The 13,028-nt window shown below is 35.1% G+C and overlaps 1 protein-coding gene across 1 annotated transcript; it reads right to left on the reverse strand.

Annotated features, from left to right (window-relative positions):
• Positions 1-7,578: 7,578 nt before the first annotated feature.
• On the reverse strand, positions 7,579-12,591 carry LOC113113412 (alpha/beta hydrolase domain-containing protein 17A). Its single transcript, XM_026279587.1, has 5 exons — positions 12,397-12,591; positions 11,238-11,660; positions 10,422-10,616; positions 10,131-10,310; positions 7,579-8,879 (listed from the first exon to the last, which is right to left on the reverse strand). Exons 2-5 carry the CDS (start codon positions 11,633-11,635, stop codon positions 8,660-8,662), a joined length of 993 nt encoding a protein of 330 aa, XP_026135372.1. The 5' UTR covers positions 11,636-11,660; positions 12,397-12,591; the 3' UTR covers positions 7,579-8,659.
• Between the last annotated feature and the right edge of the window lie 437 nt (positions 12,592-13,028).

A 13,028-nucleotide genomic window follows, 5' to 3' on the forward strand; every position in this document is an offset into this window, starting at 1 on the left:
TAATTTCATGCGTCCTCTGAGATACATTGGAGATCTCAACATTGCCTCAAACTGTACAGAAAACAATATTCAATACTATATACATCTCAATATGAACTGACATATTTCTCATCAAAATGGCTCAAGACCAAATGATCAGATCCCACATTAATTCCATGAATGTTTGGTTTGCGCCTTATTTGGTTTCAGGAGAAATATGTGAGACAAAGTCAATGTATTTCACTTCTTTAAGGCTTCTGGGATGTGAAAGATTAACCTCTAAGCAATATGATTTTTAATAGCTCGAGAGCACCCCCCTTAGATTTCTATTGCTATAAAATAAAGCTAATTATGATTCAACTCTTTAAAAATGTATTATAATTAGATTTTAAAAAGTCATTCTCTGGTATGAGAACCTAGTTCTCGTTTTCATCCATATAGTGATCTAAAGAAGATGAAAAATTACATCAAGAGCCTTAAGAATCCTACAGAGTGAAAAATGGTTTCTTGGAGGATTCCTGGCTGGGCTTAAAGAGACGGTTTACCAAAATAAAATGAAAATGATCTTATCATTTACCCATCTTCATGTCGTTCCAAACTTGTATGATTTATTTATTTTCTGTGAAAAAAAAAAGAAGTTAATATTTTGAAAAATTTATTCGTCTTTGTAAATGTCTTTTCTCCATACAATGGAAGTCAGTGGGCACTAATGTTGCTTGGTTCACAATGTTTTTCTGCTTTTGTTCTCCACATAAAAAAGAAGTGTTTTACACACTTTAAAGGTAGAATCCTTACCACATAAGCAAATATATTTTAAAATATAAACATTATGTATGTTTTGGTCTACAGAAGTTGCATGTGACTAATGCACAGGGACGAAACATACTCCAGGACATGTGTCTGGGTAACTTTTATTTTTTAATTTCAGTTTATTTAAAGCAAGAATCCCCACCACCGCGTGGACAACAAAGGCTCTTTATAGATAATGCTTTGGACCATCTGTGTTTGGTTTTTGACTGCCGCACCTGCTGAAGCAACAAAAGACATCAACAGACTAAACCAGTTAATAAACATAAAATACTCTGTCATTGTGATCTCACTTTAAACACAGGTCACGACAGACCGGTTCACCACTGACCTATTTATCGACAAATATGTCATTTAACCAGGATTCCACCAATCTTTTTGGAAGAGTTCACTGAAAAATATTTACAATAAAACATTTTTTTACATTAAATATTTTTTACAAAAAACACTTTTTCATATTTTTCACCCCTAACTATAAAGTTTAAAAGAATGGCATTTATTTGAAATAAAAAAAACATCTAAGAATATAAATGTCTATACAGTCTCTTTTGATCAATTTACTGCTTTCATATTAACAGTTTGAATCTTATGAATAACTCAGATTTTACATATCTAAACAAAACTTATATAACATAATACAATTTATATAACAGCTTTACCTTTAATTTGTTGTTGACTTAGAAGTTTTTTAAAAAGTATTAATAACAATAGCGATCCAGAAAATGAACTGCATTTATAAATAATCCAAGCAGTGTAATTATATATTTCAGATCTGAAAACATAGAAAATGCATGTAAGCTTAATTTGAACTCTTCAGGTTACTCAGCAGCATAGAGGGTCCTGCTTTTCTCTTTCTGTCACATGCGCAGAACAGATTTTCCAGATGGATTCTCAATGTGTGGGATTTTTGCTTCAGAGTCTGATATATTCGCAAGTACGATGTGACTCATGAAAGTTTAAAATGCACTCAAAATACTACAAACGCACTGAACCACAGGATCAAAAGCACATGCATGCATTTCTCAAGGGTTGTTCACATCAAATAGCAATGCTTAAATCAGACAAATTAGCAAATTAGTAACACTCAGTGCTTGTACTCCTTAAATAAATAATAAAAAGGTGTTTCAGTTGTAGAAAAAAAGGCCATTTGCAAGAGTGCAATGCAAATCGTTTTAGGCCTGAAAACAAGACTCTGAAAGCCCAGTTTCCTCGATATCCCCCAAAGAAACTGCGATCAAAGAGAAAAAAGAGAGAGGGGAGAACACTTTTTAGTAATATTCCTGTTTGGCAGGTTTTCATCACCCTTGCTTCTGTTGCTGAGGAGATGAGCATCAGGAAACCATTATGGTGATACTTTTAGGCAAGCATTGAAACAGATGCTGCTTTGATATGGAACAGGGGGAAAGTATACGATTCTGACATCTACAAATTGGACACAGGTCAGTGGCAAATCGCTCCAGAAAGTGTTTTTAGCACAGACCCTGTAAAATTGAAAAATCTATGTGCAAAAAAATCTGAAAATGTGGCAGATCACCACAAAAGCCAGCAGGCCATACCACAACACTATAGCAATTAAAATGTATGTCAGTAAAACGAAAACTCTGTCCTCATTTGAAGATGTAGAAATTGTGCATTATGTCACTTGCTCACCAATGGATCCCCTGTAGTGAATGGGTGCCGTCAGAATAAGAGTCCAAACAGCTGATAAACACATCACAATTATCCACATCACTCCAGTCCAACAATTAACATCTTGTGAAGTGAAATGATACATGCTCGTAAGAAACAAATCCATCATTAAGGCGTTTTAACTTTAAACTGTCACTTCTGGCCTAAATATGAATCCATAAGATCCTTAAATCAAAAAGTCCATCCCCTGTTGTCCACTCATAAGACAAATCACCAGCAAATTAATTTAGAACTGGTTTTGCTCGTAACTGGCATTTGATCTGTGCATATTTCTCCCCTGATTTAGACGAGACAACTTTTTCACTGCAGAAACCAATATTATCCATAGCAGACTTATATTTAGCTGGAAGGAACAGTTTGAACACAGTTTGTTAAAAACCTCTTAATAATGTTTTTTTTTTTTCACTTCACAAGACATTAACTGATGGACTGGAGTGGTGTGCATTACTTGTGGATTATTGTAATGTTTTTATCAGCTGTTTGGACTCTCATTCTGACGGCACCCATTCTGGATCTGCAGAGTGATGCAATGCAAAATTTCTCCAAATCTGTTGATGTCACACTTTGCATAAGAAGTTAGATTTAGGAGCCACAGCAGAGGAGATCATTTAAATGGATTATTATTAAATGGACTGTTACAGAATTCATTTGAATCATTTGACCCTTAAATGCAACATAAATAAATGAATAAATAATGCCCTTTAAAACAGGTTAATAATAATCTCACTCCAAACGCAAACATTTGAGATGCTTTGGATAAAAGCGACTTCTAATGCTGAATCGCATCTCTTTGAACCTGTTGCTGTGTCGAGTTGGTAAGGATGAACAAACAAACAAAAGCAATCAGACACAAAACCACATTTTGTGAGGATCAGCTTGCACACCGTTGACTCTGCACATCAAGCTGGGATAGTTTAAGGTAACAGAAAGACTCCAAGCTGGAGCTTTGAACAGATTTCATTTTAAAGGAGCCATTTAATCAAATTACTTTTATCTTTAACAGCCTCAAACCATTTTAATAGATAATGCTACAGAGCGGGTAAAAATAGACCCGTATATTACTGTATCCCTGGAGATGGCACTGAAAATCACAAACAGGTTTATTGACTGTGTGCAGAGACAGCAGTGCTGCATCGCTCTGAAGACAGAGGGACTCTGCCATCTAGTGAGGAACGAGAACAGGGATGTAGATTTTGAGGAGGGTAAAAGCGCTCATAATGTGTCTGATGTTGATTCCTAGATCGTCTTTGCATTAGGAATATTATTCCAAGGCATGAAAGCAGGCAACAAGCTACTGACTTAATACAAATTCTCTGTTTTTGACAACTTTTTTTTTCTTCTTTAATATATATACCGTATCTATACGGTAACAAAATTATACATGCAAGTCGAAAATACTGCAATGAACCAGGGATATAATAACAGTTAATGTAAGCCAAAACTGTATTAAAGAAAATAAATAAATCTAATTAATAAAATTAAATAAAATATATTAAAACTCAATGTTTTTTCCCAGACAGCATATATATATATAACAGCATATATATATAAAAAGAAAGATTATATTCGAAATTCTACATTTATGTTTCACAATTCTAATATATATGATATATAACTGAGTTTTATGCTCAAAATAATAATAAAATCAGTTAAATAATAATAAAATCAGTTAAAGGACGACGTTCAGTCTATCAACCAATGTTCAAACATTCTGAGATGACTGGAACCAATTAACAAAAATGTTGTCTATGGACAAGAGTCTAAATTATTTTAAGTCTTGCATAAATATTGTAAAATAAATGCTACTTTTGTGAACATCTCATTTGCGGTCAAAAACCCGACTGAAACTTTACAGTTTTCCTTTATTACTCAACCACAGTACATCACATCTTCCAGCTAAAAAAAGAAAACATTATCCAAAACACACACACCTTACATCATAAGAGGACACACCATAACCTCTCTATACAGACGTGTACCTGGAAATATACAGTCATTTTCTTGCAAATCCTGATACAGATATGCGACTTAGTGTGAAATACAGCTTTATATCGCTATTCAAAATCGTGAGTCGGCATAGAGCATTTTAGAGTTCTCAGATAAGGTTGTGCTGTTACTGAAAGTAAGCAAACCCTTCAAATAATCATCACAATCATCATCAGGTTTGTGCGAGTCTGACAGAGAATGTACTCTCTCCAGTTCTCACAAAGGTTTGACATTATTGCTCAGTAGTTCAGTGATGTGAATACTAACCCTTTTCATTAGAGCTCTAAAAAGCAAATGAAATACAAATTAACATTCTAACAATTTTATATATTAGGCTAAAGTGAACTATATTGAAATCTCAGAAAGTCATATAATATACACCGAAAATCACACGCTATAATAAGTCCATTTTCTTTTCATATCTTACCGATTACATGCATACTATACTGTAAGTGGCACACCACCTGCTTTAACACAAAGTTTGCTATGCTGTTTAAGACACAGATGTCAACATGAAAATGAATTTTCCTGCTGTCTGTGGTTCCTAAGATCAATGTAAAGCAGGTTCAGTTTTACTGGCAGGATTTTGGAGATAAATATGCAGTGTGTTGTCAGCCAAAGGAAAGAAGAAATAAACCTCAAATGTTCCTGAGTACACACTGATTTTTACAAGTGTTGGGGTCTTAATGTCAGTCGTAAAAACAGTCTTAAGAACTACAGATGTCATGATAAAAAAGACTTTAAGGGATGCATAGCAAACTAGATGTTAAAGAGGTTGTAATGTCCTTTTAAAGAGATAGTTCAACTAAAAAATGAAAAATCATATCATTTACTCTCACTCATGGTGTTACAAACATATCTAACGTCTTAAATTGAAGAATTTCCGAGCTGATTTGATAAAGTGGAAGTATATAGACGAAAAAAAAAAAACAAACATACAATTAATTTATCATAACCATAAGCCATTTAAAGAAACACACACGCAAAAAAAAAAAAAAAAAAAAGATATATAATTGATGATTGATTTTTTCTCATGTCATTCCAAACTTGTATGACTTTCTTAAGGTGGAATGTAAAAGAAGATATTTTAGTTCCTATAAACTTGTATTGTTTGGGCAAAAAATACAATGAAAGTCAAAACAGTTTTATTTAAATATCTTCTTTTGTGTTCTGCGATGAAAATAAAGTCCTACAAGTTTGAAATAACATAAGAGTGAGTAAATGATGACAGATTTTCATTTTTGAATGGTTATGCACCAATTATTCATCTTCTCTGAACTTGACAGCCCTTGGGCACTATATCCTTTCAATATATGGAACAAGAGAAGCTTATAATATTCAGAAACGATCCTTTGATGGTCTTACAGAATTTAATTTTGGGTGAACTATCACTCCAAGTCAAAAATGTCCAGACTGCAAAGACAGACCTATCCTGTTAAAAATGGCTCTGAAACAGTGAAAGGTTTGTTCATATAGCAAAGACTTGTCAACCTTATAAAAAATAGATCTGGAAGTTCGTGTTATATATCCATTGACCACATAAGAGCGAGGCTTGTTTGCGAGAGAAAAGGCTGCTATAAATAGCTCAATATCCAAACTTGCGATACGAAATAGCAAAAATGACAGTAATGTGATTTGATGACCTGGCATGCAGTAATATATAAAAAAAGAAAGGTCACGGTTCTTGCTCTCGCAGACATAAATACAGACAAGAGGTCAGCAGTGGATGGAGGTCATGACCCCATGCTGAGACGGCTCAGAAAACTGTCAATCACACACCAGTCTGGGGTCGACTCGGGCGGCAGAGTTCATTTACGCATCATCACATCAAGCGAAGAGAACTGAATGCAGAAAGAACTTGTGATGTTTTGGGGGTGGCGTGAGGTTTCCTGTCATTCAGGGGCTCACAGTGGGCAAAATCACATCTATTAACCTCCACCACAATTCAGAGTGTGGGGAGAAAGTGGAAAAAAGGATCACAAATCTAAATATTTACAAATTCAGTCCCCATTTTAGGGCTGGAAATGCCAACTACTTCATCGTGATACATGCGTCACAATACACTGATGCATCACAATATCATATCAACTGGACCAGGGAAGAGTTTAATCTCCCCTGCATGTTTTACTTCACTTTTGTCTTACAGAAGCGGCTCTGGTTTAGAATTGTTGCTTATTTAGACAACCGGTTTCTTGTTAAAGTGATAAAACGAATGAACATGTGAATTAGGATTATACAAAGATTAATGCAATAAGGTGAGAAAAAAAAAAAAAAAAAGTACTTCAACACTGTTCAAAAGTTTGGGTTGGTAAGATTTGTTTATGTTTTTTAAAGAAGTTTATTTTGAAACCGAAAACATTCTTATTTGATGTTTTTTTTAAATATTATTATTATTATTAAATGTTAAAAACAGTTGCTTTCAATATCGTTGTGGAAACTGTGATACTTTTTTCAGGATACTTTGATGAATACAAAGTTTAAAACAACCCAAATCTATTTTAAATACAAACATTTTCTAACATTATGAATGCCTTACGGTTTCTTTTATTCCATTTTAATGCGCCATGGCTGAAAAACAATTTTATTTTTTTTCGTACAGATCCCAAACTTTTGAACGGCAGTGTGTTTCCATATATCCATACTGTAACAACTATGGAAGCTTGTTTCCACCACTGAATATAAAAACAAAACAAGGTAATTGTGACTTTTTAACTCACAATTCTGACACACAATTTGTTCGCGGAGAATTGCAATATAAACTTTTGCGAGTTCATACCATGCAATTCTGTCTGTAAAACACGCAATTGAGAGTTATAAAGTCAAAATTGTGATTTGCGAGATATAAACAGGCAATTCTGAGATTTTTCTCACAATTCTGACTTTTTTACCCTCACAATTGCAAGTCAAAGTCAGAATTGTGTCACATCAAGTCACAATCCGGAGAAATAGTCTTTATAACTCACAATTTTAACTTTTGCGAGTTCATATCAAAGTCATAATGGCGTGATATAAACATTTTTTATTAAAAAAAGTTAGAATTGTGAGATAAAATTATATGGATTTTATTTTTTTATTTAGTGGCAGAAACGGGCTTCCATAATCAGAATTTATCCCACATCCTTAAAAACAGTGTTTGGGCCCCAAACTCTTCTTTTTAAATGACAGGTAAGCAAATGGAACAATGCTTTAAAAAAAGGAAAATAAATAAAAGTGAAGCATCTGGTAAACAAAACCTATTGAAACCTGCACTACTAGTCAAAAGTTTCGACACATCTACTTATTTATTTTTTTTACATCACTATCATCCATTTTAGAATACTAGTGAAGTCATGAAAACTAGAAAATAATGCAAACTGAAGTCTGTCAAAAGTTCATAAACATCTGATCAGTCTTACATCTGAGCTTCTTTGTCTAGATTCCAGCTCTGGACATTCAGTAACTTCATGAGCAGCATCCTGGGATGGTTTTTGAACAGTACTGAAGTTTACATATCTACTGGACTATTTGCTGGTTGCTTCCCTATCTTCATTAAGAAAATGCATTAAGATTTTAATTTTCAAAAATTGCTTAAGTAGGCACAATCAATAGGTGTCTACAAATTTCAAGCATTTAAGATTTTTAAGATCTTGAAAAACAAGCTCAGTGTCCAAAATTTTGACTGGTAATTCCTCTCAAAAGAGCAGATAAGGTGGTTTCAATCAAAACACATTCACACAAACACAGCAAATGGTCTAAAAAAGGTTAACACACAAACACACACACACACACACAATCTGTCCAGCAGAGAGTTCTTGTCTGAAATTGATAATGCTATATTTTAAAACAGACTGGTCATATGCTTACCCACAAGACCTTACAAAAGAAAAAGTACATAAACACCCAGGAGATAAGAGCTTCATAAAGAGATATTAGTCCTGTTCAAATGAGATTTCATTTTTGTCCTGGTCACATAAATCACAAGCCAAATCAACTGTGAGTGCCTCAGACGTACTGAGATCCTGAGACCGATGCTCACACATTCAGATCTTCTCGGTGTTAAGTCGAGGGGACTTCTCAGTAGAAAACTCAGCTACAGGCTGACAGAAACGTGAAAGCTGAAAGTTTACAGAAGAAAAAAAAGCCTCCAGAACCAGATTCGGTTTGTTTGCTTTCCATAAACGTCAACCATTTATAGACGCGAGCGCAACGAATGGTGCGTTTACTGTGCAGCCACTTCCTGGCTGATGAACCGGCGCAGGCGTTCCAGGTACTGACTGTAGAGCTCGATGTCATTGTGCCCGGCTCCTTCCACCCACAACGGCTCCACGGCCTTTGGGCAGCGCTCAAACAAGGCCAGACCATGAGAGAAATCAATGACTTCATCCTCTGTCCCATGGATGATCAGCACTGGAGATGTGATTTTAGAGACCTTCTCAATGCTGAGAGAGCAGAAGACAACAAAGAGCCATTAAAGAAACCATCCCCAAAATAATGCCACTATTTATTCTCCCTTATGTTGTTCAAAACCTGTTTGACTTTCTGTGGACCTTAAAAAATTATTTGGGAGAACAGACTGGTCTTTTTCCAGGGCAGTTGTACTCACAGGGATTTGGCGCTTGCAGCATTCGAGGCGGTCAAAAGATAAACATCAAAGTATTTTATATCAGTCTAAACATAATATTCTGAAATCAAGAGTAGTTTTGGGTAAGGAAAAGATCAGTAGATTTGTCAAATATGTCCTTAAGACTTTTCAATGTTTCTGAAAGAAGTCTTGTATTTGATAAAAAAATTCAAATACAAGTAAAAAATTATTTGAAATTAAGTGTCACATGATCCTTCTGAAATCATTCTAATATGCTGATATTATGCTCAAGAAACATTTCTTATTATTATCAATGTTGAAAAAACACTTGTGTTGCTTAATATTTTAATGAAAACTAAGACTTATATATTTTTAAAGATTTTTGGAAAGTTCAAAATGCCAGCATTTATTTAAAATGGAAACCTTTGGTAACAATATGAATGTTTTACTGTCTATTTTAATCAATTTAATGCATAGTTTCTGTATTTAACATCAGTTTCTGAAAGTCCTACTTAGTACAAACCAACATCTAAAACCAAGTAGTGTATTCCAAAGAACACAAGTCATACATAAACAGAACAACATAAGAGTGAATAAATGACAAAATTGCAATTCTTCTTGCTTAACTATCCCTTAAGTTAAAAAAGTTAGAAAATAAAATATAGAATAAAAATTATATTCACCAAACCAGTGTAAATAAATCTGAAAGATACCATAGCTGTAGTATCCAGCAGTCAAAAATCTAGTAGCTTCATCAATGGGCATTTAAAATTAGTATTCTGATAAAACTAATAAAGCACAGCACAAATATTTCATATCATAGTAGATGCTTTACCACTGCTGAATTTCAGAGGTAAAGGGAATGATATTTTTCCCTTTACATGAGTATGATAAATGGAAACATACTACTGAATGGATGAGCTATATTTGAAGACTTTGTCAAATAAATGACATACTTTAAACACACCTAAATCAAGAGTTCAATATTAATGCATAACCTTGAGCAGCCTATTGTTTTAATATATCCTAATGTTCTAAACAACGGTGTTAACATCTTTGTCATGTAAAAAAAAGAAAGAAAAAGAAACATTTTTCAGTGTTCACTGACTTTGGGAAGGCGTCAAAGCAGTATGTCTTCTTGGTGTCGGGGAACGCCACCCTCATTCCTGAGGTGAGGGGTGAGTGAAGTACCACAGCAGCACACTCATAACGGGACGCCAGGTCCACGGTGGGCACGGTACCAATGCTCTGCCCATAAAGAATGATATTCTCAGGGCTGATCCCATACCTGAGACAACGGAGAAGTGATTTCACACATGAAATCAACACAAAACACAGCTGAATTTCACTACTGCACCAGTACAGCTGCATGCTACCTAGTCTCTGGATTCTGACATACCTTGAGCGCAAAGCGTGCCATGCAGCATCTATGTCTGCATACAGATTCTTCTCTGAGGGCTTCCCTGTACTGACCCCATAACCAGAGTAATCATAAGAGAAGATGTTGCAGTTGATACGAGTGCCCAGCCCGATGTAGAAGCTGCTCATCTGACCGAGATCCACAGCGTTACCGTGAGAAAACAGCACAGTGTACCTGTAGATCACAAAACAGGAATGGTTTAGAGGACTGGCTTTAAAATGGATTGTGAGATTGTTTGCATATCAGAACATTGCAAAATAATAACATTTCTTGATTAAAGGGACAGATTAAATGGAACAGGAACAGAAGAAATTGTTAAATAAAGTCATAGTTTTTGTTTTCAATGCACACTCGTAGCTTCATAAAATTAAAGTTGAACCACTGCTGTCACATGGACTATTTTAACAATGTCCTTACTACCTTTCTGGGCCTTGAATGTGGTATTTGCATTGCACTGCACTGTCTATGGAGAGTCAGAAAGCACTCAGATTTGAAGCTTTGCTTGTCATGTGTTATAATGTATTATAACCATGGTTACAATTATTCATGAGATCAAACGATGCAATATACAGTGCATTACAAGGCATGATTCATGCATTAAAACTACTTTTATAAAGCATTATATATATAAATAAAGGCAAAAATAGTTTTGAAATGATCCCAATGATAGTGTTTCTATGTGTTATTATCATTATAGTTATATTTCCTGGTATGAATGGGCCTCTACAGGCTTGGGTGAGAAGACTAACACTAAAGAATGCTTTACATTGACATCTTAAGCTGATCCTTCCTCACCTTGCGGATGGGGAACAGCGGATGTACATGCATCCGACTCTGTTTCCACGGCCGGAGTGAGTGAGGAAGACCTCGGTTCCGTCCAGCTCTCTCTGGGAGTACTGGAACTCTGCTCGCTCAGAGAGGTGCAGCTTCCATCGACCTTCTCCACTCCTGTCAACAAAACTACCCCCACCACCACCTGCTCCTTCTCCGCCACCGCCTCCTCCACCTCCGCCCAAACGGGAGCGCAAACCTGAAGCTCCAAGGTTAGAGGTCACAGGTGAGGTGGACTCCAGGTCTGGCAGAAGAGTGTAGGTTGGCTCTGGGGGCAGGAAGGCCAGCTTCGCTGCAATCCGGCTCGGACAAGGTGGGCAACAGAACAAGCCACACAAGTCGCTGATGGATAAGCCGTTCATTTTCTTCTACTGGAAATTAGAGATCCTGTGAAAGATTGCACGGGTTTAATTATCATATTTCAACATCATTCTCATAAGCCAATGCCAACAAAGCAATCCAGCCAAGTGAGAATGTCATTTAATGTTAAGGAGGGCTGACATTTAGATTAAAGGGAAATGTTGATTTGGTCATTGCAAGACAGCGTGATTAACCTTTAGAGACATTTTAACAGGGCACAGAAATCAAAGCTACGTTTGGGTCTGTCACTACAGCAAGGCTGTCAGGAGAGCTGCCCACATAATCACAAAACTAGATCACACATCACATCTAAGCATTTAACTTAATCGTGCATTAATTCAGAAAACAATTATCTATGCCAGTGGTTTGCCTATGCATTAAAAATCTTAATTTAAAAACAAAAAATGTACATCAACTAGTGATCTCAGACTGACATTTGGAACTCAGTGCATGAAGGCAAAAATATAAATTTCATGGAAACACGAAACTAAATAAAATAAAATAAGAAATATGATTAACATACATTTAAATGCTAGACAGATATGCATTAGTTGCACTGTATGGTGCAATATACAATGTAATTAAATATTGAATAATGTCAAAATCAGAAAATACACAAAACATTTGCACAATACGAAAATACATTCACTGCACTGGTGTATTTTATATTTCATATCATATGCATCCAAATTATTTAGAAACTAGATATTATTAGTTAGCATTAGCATGATTTTTGGCCACATAAATCAAAGACGTCACTTACCAAAAATGGTTTAGAAATACAAAACGGGCTTTGGCTAGCAACAGATACAGTAAACGCTAACAGTTTGATCCGTATTTATTGAAAACAGTCAGTAGGATGCCGATCATCTTGCTGATTGTTGCAGGAATCAGGCCGGCATTAGCAGCCAACACTGATGTTTTCATCGGTCGGGCAAAAACCGAAGGCAGTGCCGGATGTGCCGCATTTCACAATAAAAGCCCGTTTACCGGAAACGTTTGACATTAAAAATACAGTTCACTTCGCAGATAAAATATTTAAAAATCGTAATTTAATTACTAATGCGTGAAAATATAACAAATAATAAAACGAATCAAATATTATTATTAAATACTTATTAAACGACATTTGCTTTATTGCCAAATGTTTATATTAATGTGTATGATCTTGTAATCACAAACAGTTTATTATATTATACTTTTTCATTTTGGGGCATCATCCATGGACAAATAAATAATTCATCATCATTCTGTGATGCGTGAAAAGACAAAAAAAGACACATTCACATGTTCGCTAAACATTTTGTTTATGACTTTAACTAAAATAAATAAACAAAAAAGTTAAGATGGACCTTTGTTGTAGGCCTTTCTAAATTACTTCCTTAATACAGTCAG

Source organism: Carassius auratus, chromosome 2 (genome assembly GCF_003368295.1).
Source record: "Carassius auratus strain Wakin chromosome 2, ASM336829v1, whole genome shotgun sequence".
NCBI lineage: Eukaryota > Metazoa > Chordata > Actinopteri > Cypriniformes > Cyprinidae > Carassius > Carassius auratus.

What these genes read in the sequence shown, in the direction of transcription:
- LOC113113412 (XM_026279587.1), bottom strand. Translation starts at nt 11,635, where the DNA reads ATGAACGGCTTATCCATCAGCGACTTGTGTGGCTTGTTCTGTTGCCCA. An exon ending in TGGCACGCTTTGCGCTCAAG is followed by an intron (nt 10,311 to 10,421) that starts GTATGTCAGAAT and finishes CCGTTGTCTCAG; the next exon opens with GTATGGGATCAGCCCTGAGA. An exon ending in TGCTTTGACGCCTTCCCAAA is followed by an intron (nt 8,880 to 10,130) that starts GTCAGTGAACAC and finishes CTGCTCTCTCAG; the next exon opens with CATTGAGAAGGTCTCTAAAA.